Source organism: Paroedura picta, chromosome 6, assembly GCF_049243985.1.
Source record: "Paroedura picta isolate Pp20150507F chromosome 6, Ppicta_v3.0, whole genome shotgun sequence".
Lineage (NCBI taxonomy): Eukaryota > Metazoa > Chordata > Lepidosauria > Squamata > Gekkonidae > Paroedura > Paroedura picta.
The window spans coordinates 68335870-68349647 of NC_135374.1; the positions used below are offsets into that span (position 1 = coordinate 68335870).

A 13778-nucleotide genomic window follows, 5' to 3' on the forward strand; every position below is an offset into this window, starting at 1 on the left:
AGGTGAAACTTTAGTGTGCAGAGCTACAACAAGTACGATTGAAACAAGTACTCTCCCTTCCTGTTGTTTCTCTAGCTGTACTGGTGACACTCAGAACTGTTACTCCCATTTTTCTTTTTCCATTGTCATATATACCTGCTAGTATGGATGGACACAAACTGGTTCACAAACAAAAATTCATCATGGATTTTGGCCTGCTTGGGGTTTGCAAACTGAAGTTCATTAACTGAAGAACCAGAGGTACCATGAATTTTGGTACAATTCATGGTAGCTCATGATGGTTTGTGAAGAGCAGAACCATGTAGACTCTGGAGACAAAGTGGGATAAAAATCTCACTTTTGATTCCACATTGGAGAAGATGCTGCCAGAGGACCTTACGGCTCTGTGCCTCATGATTTGCTAGGGTCTGCCCTTTGATCTGTGGAGTCTTAACCTGTAATCTGGGAGCACTGTGAAAGTCTGTTTCCAGGGCAATTTTATTCAATTTTAGCTCCCCAATATGTCCCTGCTGACCACAATCATGTAGCATGGATAACACTATAAGTGCAGCACCCTAAAATTAAATGCCATGGTGAAGGAATCCTTTAGATGAAATCACAGGATACAGTCATTCTACAGATCTCCTTGCTTTTATTTTTTAAATACAATTATTTAACTAAAAGTTGCTTCAACCTAATTTTTGTCATACAGTTTCCCATCTTCTCCCCCCCCCCTTTCAGAACGAGAATATGTAGAAGTTATATTATTCCAGTTAGGATATTTTCATTACAGTTTCAGATATGGGAAAATTGGGACTTATATCCGAGTCCTTTGCACCATTTCAGATGATGAGATCCCACAATTTACACAATAATAGTGTGGTGACACTATGTGGAACCCTGAAAGGAACATAGTCCTTATGCAGAAAGTTTCACAAAATGCACTGTCTGAAATCAGATGGACAAGAGAGAACAACATTCTGAAGACTGAAAGCACAGCAGTGCATTTGAGAGAAACTCTAGAAGCTGCTGTGGCTTGTAAACTGTTCACAAGTAACACTGAATGCAATTATAATTTGTCTACGGTTTATGCTTCTTTTTCCTTGTGCTGTGTAAGCATCATGTTACATCCATCACATGTGCAGATGAATGTTTAATTGAACCCCTCCTCCATCTATCCAGGCCCTGGTCCCTGGCTTCAGTTGTAAAGTGAACACAGGTTGGCTCTTGCTTATAAACCAATGTAAGATGTACATACAATCCTAAGAGTGTCCATTGCAATATGGGGATAGGCCTTTAATCAAAGGGGCGGGCGAATTTTGAAACGAGGCTTGCTGAAGAGTGGGAAACAACAGCATTTATCATTCCCGACTCTTCAATCGTGGGACAAATTCATGCTGCTAGTCATTTTGTCCTGGCTGAATTGCCTTTCTTTGTTCCTTTTGTGTGCTTTCCGGAGCAAGGAACTCTCCAGCCGCCGTCAGGAGCCGCTGCCAAACAGAAACTAAGGGGCGCCAACTGGGGAGCGAAGGAAGATGCTTGAAAGGCTGACAGAAGAGGCGTAGACCTAGAAACTCCCAATTGCGAGAACTTGGCCGGGGGGGGGGGAGAGTAGGAGGAGCGGGTACTAGCAGCCGCTTGTTTAGCCTAGCAAAAGTCCCCCAGGGTCAACTGAGGGGAAACGGGGCGGAGGACGAGGGGTCGCTAGAAAGGGCTGAGCAGCGCAGGGACTGGCTGCAGAAATCCTCATGTCGCGGGGAGGCCCCTCCAAACGCGGCATGTGCGCGCCAACTGCTGGCCCGTGCGGCGGGCGGGATGCCTGCGAGGAGGCTCTTGTTGCCGCCGGGCAGCTGCCGCCAAAGGCCTCCCGCCCTCTTTCCCCGGAGGAAGCCCTGCGAGTGACGTGAGCGGCTCGGCGCTGGCCCCTGTGCAACTCCCCCGCCCCTTCCCCAGACAGGAGGCGGGAAGATGGGAGGAGTGATGTGAATCGAGCGGGGTTGTGCGAGCCGAGAAGTGGCGACCGGAGGGAGCTGCGGCGGCCGCCGGGGCACCTGATCGTCGGGGCTGGCGTGGCAGAAGCGGTCGGGGCTCGGCTCGCTCCGGCCGGACCTGCAGCCCCCGGGGCGCCTGACTGCCAACGGGAGATCGTCGCGGCCGCCCCGCTTGCCCATGGCTTCGTCCGGCAGCGGCATGGAGGAGGTGCGCGTTTCGGTGCTGACCCCGCTCAAGCTGGTGGGGCTGGTCTGCATCTTCCTGGCGCTGTGTCTGGATCTGGGAGCCGTGCTGAGCCCGGCCTGGGTGACGGCCGACCACCAGTCTTACCTGTCCCTCTGGGAGACCTGCACCAAGTCCAGCAACTTGGACTCCTGGGAGTGCACCTCTACCTTGAACAGCGGTGAGAGAGACGACCCCCCTCCCCTGTCGTGCCTACGAGCCGCTGCCGCCAAGCGCCTTTCGCTTGAACAGCCTCGCTCACCTCGGCCCTCCTCCCTGACCCCACCCATTGCAGTAGCGCCCCCGGATCTCTCGTGGAGTGCTGGCCGCCTCCTTCCCGTCTTGGGATTTACTCCCGGAACACTTACTACTCCGAACCCTTCCCCTCTCTTCGCCCCGCACCGGTATCCTTCACCTTTCCCCTAGGGCACTCTCCCCGCCCCGACCACTCACATCTATTCCGAAGCTGCCTTTTCTTAAGCCCAGCGCTTCTGCTTCCATAGTAAGCCCTCATCCTCCCGAGCATGGCACTATCCATTCACACATTCACCCCCCCCCACCCCCCAGGGCACACCGCCGGTTTGTCTAATTATCCGGGATCCAGCGCTCCCCCAATACACGTGCAGGGGCGTTGCACATTACCTGCACAGCACCTCCTGCCCAGCAGGATCCAACATAACCATCCTACCCATTCCCACTGTTGTATCCCGCTTGACTTCGCATCATTGCTCACCCATCCTTGCCTCCTAATTTGAATCTTTTCCATGCAAGTCAGTTATTCCAACCCCATCTTTGCTCTGTATCCTAAACAGTATTTTCCTGTGAAATCCACATTTTAATTCTGTATTCTCCTTTAATTATCGATCCATAATATATGCATTCTTCTCTAGTTAACAGCTGCATCCCATCATCTGTCTTTCCCAGTAGCCAATAAACCCTACTCTGCAGTTCTGCATTCCAATCCTCTGCCGCTTTTGCCTGCTCACAGTGGAATCATTTTCTATGTCTGCTTACTTACCACCCCCTACTGCCCCTTCACAATTTTAGTCCACTGTAGACAGAGAAGTCATTTGTTTAAATTATAATTTTTTTAAGCAGCTGGATAACCTACATGGACACATACACATATCAAACATGCTTTTCCATGTGTGGAAAATCATGACATAGATGATGTTGGAAACAATATTAGGCTTTGGTATGTGTGACTCCTTGGTTTCTGAATGGGCTTGCTTCACAAAGAATCCTGCCTATGCAGATGTTCATGGAATATCTGGTGACTGGTTTCAGCCCAGGTTGGGATACATACCCTATGCTCATTCACAGTCCACGAGCTATAGCTGTCTGGAAAGTTATGACTTTCAGGACACCGAAAACACAAGAGATTGTCTCATGATGCGTTCCGGCACCTCTCAGTTTTATTTCTACTTTGCTTTCCCAGAGAAGATTTTACTTAGCATGTAATCCCCCTGCCCGCAAATAGCTATTGTCACATACCTTGATGGTTGTACTAGCACTTGACCACCAGCATTTTTACCTGTTAAAAAAATAACTGCTCTCCTTTAAAATTTGAGCCTTAAAATGGCTCAATTTTTAACCCCCTGCAAGTGTACAAATATACACTGTGTGTGTGTATAAATGAGCTGTTTTTTTTTCTCCCACTCACAACAATTTCTGAAACCTCCCCAGGAAAAACTGAAGTTAAACTAACACCCTTGCCCCCAAAGCCATAAATCAGCTTTTGGATCAAATACTGTCCTTGGTCTTTGAGTCTTTGCAAGAAAGGGTTGGTTTTCTCTTTATTTAGCTGCCTACTATATATGAGTGTGAGTCTTCCTTCTCTCCCTCCCCCCCAATCAGAAAATTCTGTTCATTGTTCTGGGAATGTTTGTTTTCAAAAGCATGGCAAAGGCCCTTATTTCTTTTGTACTTGTTACCATTCTGTCAAGTTCTCATTCCGTCAGATTTCTTTTTGTCTAAAATTTGATTTCAATTGTGTGATTAAAAAATCAATCTCAATAAATATGTGTATATATAGCTTCCTTGTTTGGTTACCAAGGAGTCCCAACAAACTTTGCAGGAGTGCCTTATTTTTCTCCTCCCCCCCTCACTAAAATATATGTAAGAATGCCAGCTTTGACATGTCTCCTTAGCAACAGAACTCCTTTGCCCCCTTTCTCTGTCTCTTGAAATGATATCCCCTTGATTGCATAAAGACCTAATTAGACATGTGGGTGGGGGTGGGAGTGACCGAGTTTCAACTTTACTCCTTTTCTTAATTATATTATTTTTCTTTCATCCTCTAAAGTATGTGGGAATTAAGACTGTCTAAGTAGTGCATAGAGCAGCATTGAAGATTACTATGCACTTTCTATTTGTCTTTGGTAGTCATCTACATTTTCCAGTTTTTGCTTTTTAAATTGGAGAAGTGGCCATACAAGTTGGACACAGTATTTTGAAGGGGAGGGAGTAGATATTTGTTGCTGTGTCTTCCTGCACCTGCAGGAAATTTCTATGTATATTCCTAGAATGATTTTTCTCATTATTGTTAAAAACAGTTTCTCAGGTTTTACAAACTGTAGAGAATGAATGCCAAGATTATTTGAATAAGATCATTTCTTTCATTGTATTTTGGTTGAGAATCATGCCTTGAAGGCTCTCTTGAAATGTGAGAATCTGAACTGTTTATACACACACAGATACATATATCCTCATCCTTTGATACAAGTCAATCCTCTGAATTAACTGGTACAAGGCTCATGATACAATAATTGGGTCCATGATCTTTAAATGTGGTTTGATTTTCATTGTTGTTATTAAGAACCCACAGTATCTCTAATTCATAAAACAGGGCATTCTCTATTCCCTTTCTTGAATCACAGCTCCTAACTATGTAAAGTATGCAGCAATTGGGATACACAGGAGAGTTTCTGTGGGAAGGCTCTTTTTTATTTTGGCACTAGAGCAAAGAGCGTTGTAATTGGAGAAACAGAAGAGACCATAAGTGCAAGACACCTTCTCTCACCATTTAAAACATTTGCTTCATTGTCCCTCGAAGGAGAGCACCTCAAGTGGCACTATCAAGGACGGGCACACATTGGAGCTTGCTAAAGCATATCCAAAGTTTAATTAAAAACCTTTGTCTTAATTAGACTTTAGGTCCTGACTGCTTCCAGAAAGGGCAAATTCATTGGTGTTTGAAACAAGGAAGGTACACTGAATTATAGAAGAACACAATCTCTTGGTCCATTTGAGCTAGCAGCCAGCATATCCCTTGTTAAATATATAGTATGCTTTTAGCCTTTCAAGTCTTTCTGAAATGTAATGCTAACTGAACATCAGCATCATTCTGCTAGCAATGTTATTGCCAAAACAAAAGTGGAGGTTGAGTATACTTTAAATATTTCAGGAGAAACCAGCCATATTAAATTTGTCCAAGAATAAGCTTGATATGCAGTTTTCTCTGTACAAATCAACTGGTGAACAAAACATTACAAATTAGAGGAAAATAAATGAGAATATTTCATCTGAGATTTCAGACCTGCTTTCCTGAGAGAAACCACTTTGGCTACTGTAAGACAATATTTGGAGTAAAGCAGCAAAGGTTTGGAATTCTGATTCAATTTGTTTTTATTTTGATGACCATTCATCAAAGGCACAATGGTTAATATTTGTAAGATAATTATGCATAAAAGTATATATATTTTCTGACATAAATGGAAAGATTGCATGCTACATGTATAACATACCTTCTTGATGTTCCCAAGGTTTATTCTGCAGAATAATTAGATGACGAATTATGATAAATATAATATAATATGTGCATTACAGATCAGAGATGAATCTTGCAGTATAAGGAAAAAAGTAAATGCCAGTTTGGATTCCTCAAGGAAATATATATTTTAGCTTAACTCCATACTTACACACAAGAGCCTTATGGGAGTTCCTGAGTGATGTAAATAGTAACATGAATGAACAGTATAAAGCTTTATAGAACATTATTATTTTTTCCAAGCAAACCACACACTGTAATGTTTATGTAGCATTCAGCTGCCTAGAAACAGTGATTCTTATACATTTTAGAAGCCCATGGGATTACATACAAAAAGTTGTTTGTCTAGCTTTTAATGTAGTGTTCAAAAAACATCTCAAGGCAAAATAAGTAATGCCTTCTTACATAATACATTTCTGATGTTAGGGTTTCTAAATTCAATAAACAGCAGAGATGGTTTTGGTTAATATTTATAGGAGTGAGAAATTTGAATAGAGATGTTCTTACCTATGTAATTAAACTATCCAATCTAAATCAAGTCAGTAATAATGATAAGATCGTTATGAAATCAGTCTGGATAACCAACATAGTTGACATTCATTCTTATTTTGCATGAAGGAAATTGTTCCAAAGCAAAATTGACATTCCAAAAGCAATTTCCTTCTGGGAGTATGCAGATCATGGCTTTAACTGAGTTGATACTGATAGATATTTGGAAATAGCACAGCAGGACTGATAGTCACAACATGCTGTTCTTTTCTGGCTTAACACAAATGTCATAAACACCATACATGGCATTCACTGGGAAAAGTAGCCAAATATGGTGAAAGATTTAATACATAACATTGAAAAAAGTTTTGTAGATACAGTTTTCGACAAACTAGATATGATTCAAGTTCATAGTTCACTCTTGAACATTAACAGGAGATGGATTTTTAGAAGGCTCTTAAAGCTGTTTTATCAAAGGAGTCATTTTGATAGATCAGATACAAACAATTTCAACATCTTGCTTTTAGTAGTATATATATAAAAAACTCTTAAAACATTTCTACTACTTCAGAATATTTGTGGATGCCCCTTAAACAAGTAAGGGCAATCCACACGTGGACTCCTTTTTCTGAATTTTTCAGTCTTACAACTTACTACAGTAAGTTGTAAACATCTGAGGATTTCTAGAACAATTGTCACACTATTAAATAGATGGATGCTGCTGTTAAAACTGGGAGGAAGATGCTCATGAGAATTTTTTTAATACATAGTAGTGGACAGCTACAATAGAATCTTTATCACTAAACATAGCCAGTTCTGTTAGCTATAAAGATTTCCTGTTTACAGAAAGACCTTCAAGTGGTCACAGCTAGGTGATTGGTATCAGCAGATCATTGCTGCACATGAAGATCTCTGTATCAAATAGGCATGCTTTGGTTTGGTTAAAAAAAAAACAATTTGAGGCTTGATGTGTCATCTTCTGGCTAAGGCAGTCAGTAAACTAACTGGCACCTCCACAACTAGAGCTCCAGTCCATGCCTGGAAGGTGTGGCAAGACATCTGTAGCTTAATATCAATTCTGTCCTTCCTGTTAAAGGTATCCTGCAAGAAATCTATTTGATATAGTAATCATTAACTCCAGCTTTCACCACTTCTTCAATTTCCTCATTTGCTAGTTCATTACAATGAAGGATCTGTGTAACAAAGATGTGCCAGGTTTCTTGACAGTAAAACAATGTTGCTGTGATCGATCCAGGATGGTCTTGTTTTACTAGCAAACAATTTCCCAAACACAGGGAATGTCTACATATCGTTTACACCAATCCCTGGGCTTATCTCCAATCAGAGAGTTAGGGAATGTTGAATAAGAGAAAGGAAAGGTGAAAAGGGAAAGGAAAGATTGTCCACTATCCCTTAGAAGAGTCTGTACAAGTTATATGAACATTTGGCCATTCAAGACACATGCATACACAAAGAGAGATCGAGCAGGGTACTGAGGAATTATTGCCCATTCCTTCTTTTATACATCAGGAATCATGGATTCCTCGATGGTTTAAGGCAGTTGCCCTTTTCAGGAAACTTTTTTTAATAGTGAGAAAACAAAGGCTTATGGACAGCATAGATAACTTTTTGTTCTCAAACATGGAGGTTAGCTGGTCTGGTAGGTGAGCTGGGCGGGGAAGGGTTGAAAAAGAGAGAGCAGAACTATAGAGGTTCATGATCTTTAAAATTCCCTAACACAAACACAAGAGAATCAATATTCCTACTCCTCAGTAAATGATACGCTTACTTAAACACCACTGTTACTGATCAGAATGAAAGAAATCAACTACCTCTGTCCCAGGTTCCTTTGATAAACACTTTGATTCTAATTTGGTACAACAAATATACAAAATATAGGGGCAAATAAGGATAAGAGAATCCAGAATAGTTGCTACCTTAATGCCTGCTTGCACCAAAAAATACAAGCCCACATTATAAGAAGTCTAACTGTAGGTCATAATCTCTTATTTGCAGGTTCTGTGAAGCACACTGGGGGTTTCTAAATGGCATATATCTCTTTTAGATGTTTAGGAGAAGGTTGTGCTTAGACCATATTGTATCAGTGCTGTAACAAGATATACAAAATAAGTGAACCACCTCATAGTAGGTTTTTTAAGCATGGAAGGAATATTCAGTGAAGTGTATCCTAAACTAATTTATCTTGCTGTAACTGTTTTTGTATTGCTGCATTTAAATTTTTAATGCATGCTACTCCTTTAAATATTTTTTAATTGGGCTCCTGAAGTTTAAAAGATGCTTTTACGGCTAGTGATAATATAAGCAGTCTGAATATTTTATGAGGCTTATATTTAGAACCAAGTGGACTGTAACCTTGTCTCATAGTTGATCCATTATAAAAGATTATACATCGGGATTAATGCTACAGAAAGAAGTATGGCCTGTATGGTTGTATTATTTTAAGCAAGATTGCTTTCTTCAGTAATCAAATGAGCAGTAGTCATTGGAAGTGGAACTCTGTCAGAATCAGGCTAAATAATAAATAGAATCCTAAAGGAATCGTTGAGGTTCTGTGTTGTCAACGTTATGGAAATAGCTGTATTGGAGAAAAAGGAGAATTACATCAAGGGCATAATTCAGTTAAAGTTAACCACTTTTAAATGTCACTGATTTTGCAGAGAGAGTTAAAGTTAGCCATGTGATTCGCTCTCATTTATTTGAGAATGATGAGAACTGGAAGTTATCTTTGACTAGACCACACCTGAAATGTGCATTATTACAAAACTAGAAATAACTGCAATTACTCTAGAATGGGATTCAGGACAAAATAACCTCTGTAAACAAGCCAGTTCTTTAGACATCATGGTTACGATATAGCATTATGCAAAAGCGACTAACATTTCCACTTTTGGTTGAAGAAGGTTCATGTTTATGAGTATTTTTCTACCACAGTCGAGAGAGTCTAGATTGCAGAACATAGTCTATAGATCTCCACCATCTTTTCACCTTCATATTTTGCTAAGGGGTAAGTGGGCGGAGAGTGGGCGGGGCCAGTCCAGGTGAGGGGCCAATTGGAAGGTGCGAAGCGCCTTCCAATTGGCCCCTCACCAGGACAGACAGCAGTTCTAGCCAATCAGGTGAGGGCTCAATCTAGGCACTCACCAGGACAGGCCAAAAAGGCTTCTAGGCCCTCACCAGGACAGGCTTCTAGGCCCTCAGCAGGAAAGGCCAGAAAGCGATGGGGAAGCAGCAGGACACCGTGAGTAAAGAAGGAGGCCTTCCCCTCGGGCCTAGAAGCACACTCAGTGCCTCTTTGAGACCCGAAGGGAAGGCCGCGCCACTGCCGGGGTGGAGGGGGGTAAGCAGGCCTTCCCACCGGGCCCAGAAATGCCGCACCCGGGGGCAATGCCACCTCTATGTGTCTGCTGGGCAGCCACGGCAGGGGGGGGGGAGAGCTTTTAAAGCCTGTTCTCATGAATGGGCTTTTAATCTAGTGTAACAATAATGCACAAAGGAGAGAAAGAGAATGTGATGTCTCAGTATCACACTAGCAAATAGTGCCCAATTTTAATAATACCATTTTGAAAAACATGCCAATAATTCAGAGAGGAATTAGAGAGAAAACAAGTGTTATAAACCATTTCATAGAATCATAGAATCATAGAGTTGGAAGGGACCATACAGGCCATCTAGTCCAACCCCCTGCTCTACGCAGGATCAGTCCTAAGCATCCTAAAGCATCCAAGAAAAGTGTGCATCCAACCTTTGCTTGAAGACTGCCAGTGAGGGGGAGTTCACCATCTCCTTAGGCAGCCTATTCCACTGCTGAACTACTCTGACTGTGAAAAAATTTTTCCTGATATCTAGCCTATATCGTTGTACTTGAAGTTTAAACCCATTACTGCGTGTCCTCTCTTCTGGGTTGTATTGTGTAGCCCAACTGGCGAGAATAAAAATGAGTTGCCTTACTTTTGTTTCTTTGAGAGTAATGTTTGCAGGAATATGCAGGTGTGTCTTTTCATGGCATGCAGATAAACATTATTGCCTGCTAATTACTTCCAATCAAGAAACTCTGTGTGGCATAGTCGAAGGGCCCATTCTAAAGCAGGCAGCCATAACAGCACACGAGAAAGTGTCATGGGCACAATAAGGGATTTTGATGATCTGTGGTACTGGAGATTGCCATGTCAAAGACAGGCATTGATCAGGAAAGCCATAACCCATCAAAATACTAAATATTATTGCATTTCCTGTGGAAATCAGAGGCATTTAAATTCTCAACTTTAGCTACCTTGTTAATATATGAACTAGAAGAACAATTTGTGTTGGAACAAAGTGGCTGGGAAAGATTAGGAATTCGCTTTTCATAGAGTTTGATGACCAGAGAAGAATTTGGTAGTCTAGTTTTGTTCTGTGATGAGAAATTGTTCAACTTTCAGTGACGACATATCTGTATCATGAGCTGAAGCTGGAATGCTGCAACTAATTTTAAGTACATTTAAGCACCTCATTTTTAATTTGCCTTTCTACATGAAATTGCATGATTTCCATGTTGTTCAGATTTGTGGAATGAATATCCAGTAGGCAGCAAAATTGTAAACTTTGAAACAGATTTTATAATTCCTAAATGTACGACGTATTTAATCTCCATGAATTATAAACTGTATGTAATGTTATGTAATTCCTGTAATGGCTTGCTTGTCTTGTCCTTAGTGTTGCCAGGTCTACGAGTCCAGCTGGGGATCCCCCACTTTCTGGATGTACCTCATCCCCTACCCACCAGCTTACCCTACACCGGAAGAACTCCACATTTTAACAAGACATGCTGATGGTTTCATGTGGGGCGGGGAGAGACACTCTGTTTTATGATTTGAAACAAATCCTACCATAGAACTTTGCCCAACAGCTGGAGCTTTGACTACCAATATGCTGACCACTTCTGAGTGATGTCAGCATACTGCATCGCTCCCAGAAAGCACCCCCCATCCCGCACTGGCAGCACTGATGAACCTGACAACCCTACTTGTACTTAACTCACTACTTTGGAAATATGAGAGATAGTAGCATTTTCATTAAACAAACATTAAGTATTTTCCATTTAATCATTTCCTTTTCAAAGGAACCCATTTTCCTATTTTAGCTTACAGAAAGACAGATTTATAGTCTATTTTACCTTGTGATACCTAGAAAGGAGGGACAGCTATGCTGCATAGAAATGAGAGACAATCACTTTAAGAGTGGTAAATGGTTGACTATAGCCATCTGCTATACAGTCAGCTTGGTCAAACTTGAAGCAGCAATTCTGTGCAATTAAATTTACATATGTGTGTGTGATAGTTGGAATGGAAAATTGCAATAGCCACATGCAATATGTTTTTGACTGACTGGCAATTTTATGCACTTTTAAGGAATAAAGCATCATTGTTCTGACTAATTATAAGCATTGTTCAGTGGACAAATTCAAATTATGACCATTAGATTAATCTCCTAGGTGCACATAAAGTTAGCTGATGTGAGTCTGTGAACAGTTTTTATTTCACACACTAATAGCTTTTTAGTTCATTACTTAATGTCCTTCTGAGTTACAAGAATGTGGTTTTTCTCAGAATATCAGCAATACTTTCGGGATTACAGAAACAAACAGCAAAACTGTAATTAATAAACAAAAGGGAGATTTATTTTGGAAAATATACTTTCACGTTTAACATAAGAAATGTGAAACAACATTCTAATTAATTATTACCTTTAAATACTATTTCTTTTGAATACATGACATAATTATAGACCTCAATGAACAAAGCAATGTCAGATCTATTCTGAAGCCTTGCGATGACAAACAGGTGATGTTCATGAAAGCAAAAATGTAGCTTAAGAAAAAGTAGCCATGATAGGGCCTTTTTCCTTATCTTCTATAATGCAAGAATAAAATTGATTGGTGGTAGACTTAAGAGAAACTTCTAGCTACAAGATATATTTTATCCAATATCTTAAATGTCTTTGAAAGTAGATTATACAAATGTATGGAGAATAGGTATTTTATGAAATGTTAGATGAGGTGGCAAAAGAAAACATTACTTGGGGAAGCAACTGTGGTAGAAGGTTGGTGCCCTTGTATCCTGCTTCTGGACTTCAGATGACCCTTTGGTCTGCTCAGTTTATATTGCTGCTAGTCCCATTTTAAAATGGGACGTAGACAGGCAGGAGGGCAGAAGAGCCCCTGTAGAACAAGGTGGCCAAACTCGCAGGCTGGGCTGCTGCACTCTGAATGCAATGGACTTGGCCCCTAGTAGAAAGAAGGTCCTATTTCTGTGGCTGTGACCCTGTACTCTTCATGTCCTGGTATGGTTTTGTGTTGCTAGTAAACTGGGACTGATTATAGATGACTGCTCATTTGGATGCTCATCAAAATATCTATCTTATTAAAATATATATATGTTCATCTGAATGCATATTCCCATCTATATTCCCATCCATCCCCAGTTGATGCTTTATTAGCTTCCTTGAATCTAAAGAGATAAAAGTGGATTTTGACTGCTCCATGGGAGCAGTATAAATAAAATGCTAAGGGTGTGGGGGAGGGCTCAGTTCGGGATGGGGGGGGGCAATCGCAAGGCGCCTCCCAACCTGTCCACCCCCCAACCTGGCCTGCCTTCGGCTGACAGCCGCCATTTTGCGGCTGTCTGCTGACAAGGCAGGTAGGCAGCCACAGGCCCTAACATGCCATGCGGCCCTTGGAGGAGGGGGGGCTCAGACTGCCCACCGGACCCTTCGCCTCCCCCCAACCTCCTTCCCCCCCTGGCCTGCACCTCGACACCACACTCTGCTGCTGCCGCTTCGCTCCTGTGCTCCGCCAACGCTTTCCCACCCCGCCTTCTCCCCCGCGCACTTTCCCGGCTGCCCCTCCCATCGCGACTTACCTCCATTGCCACTTTCCCACCACCTTCTCCTCCATGCACTCTTCCCAGCCCACACCCACCCACCCTTCTCAACCCCCACTCTTCCCCACCCATCGCTACTTCCCCCTCCCCCAATGGGACCTTCCCCTCTTCCTCCCGCCCCTACCCCGTCCCCTTTTATGGCACCTACCTGCCTTCCTTCCTCCCAATATTCACTTCTTTCCTTCCTTCCTCAATTTCTATTGCTCTTATCTGCCTCTCTGCCTCTCTCTCTCTGCCTCTTTCTTTCTTTCTTTCTTTCTTTCTTTCTTTCTTTCTTTCTTTCTTTCTTTCTTTCTTTCTTTCTTTCTTTCTTTCTTTCTTTCTTTCTTTCTTTCTTTCTTTCTTTCTTTCTTTCTTTCTTTCTTTCTTTCTTTCTTTCTTTCTTTCTT

At 41.9% G+C, this 13778-nt stretch overlaps 1 protein-coding gene across 1 annotated transcript in view; it reads left to right on the forward strand.

Annotated features, from left to right (window-relative positions):
• The first annotated feature begins 1663 nt into the window (after nt 1-1663).
• The window catches only part of TMEM47 (transmembrane protein 47), a 35044-nt gene continuing 22929 nt past the window's right edge, over nt 1664-13778 (forward strand). Inside the window, exon 1 of the mRNA XM_077342942.1 lies at nt 1664-2374. Within this exon, the coding sequence (XP_077199057.1) occupies nt 2149-2374 (226 nt within the window). The 5' untranslated portion in view covers nt 1664-2148. The remainder of the gene's footprint in view (nt 2375-13778) is intronic.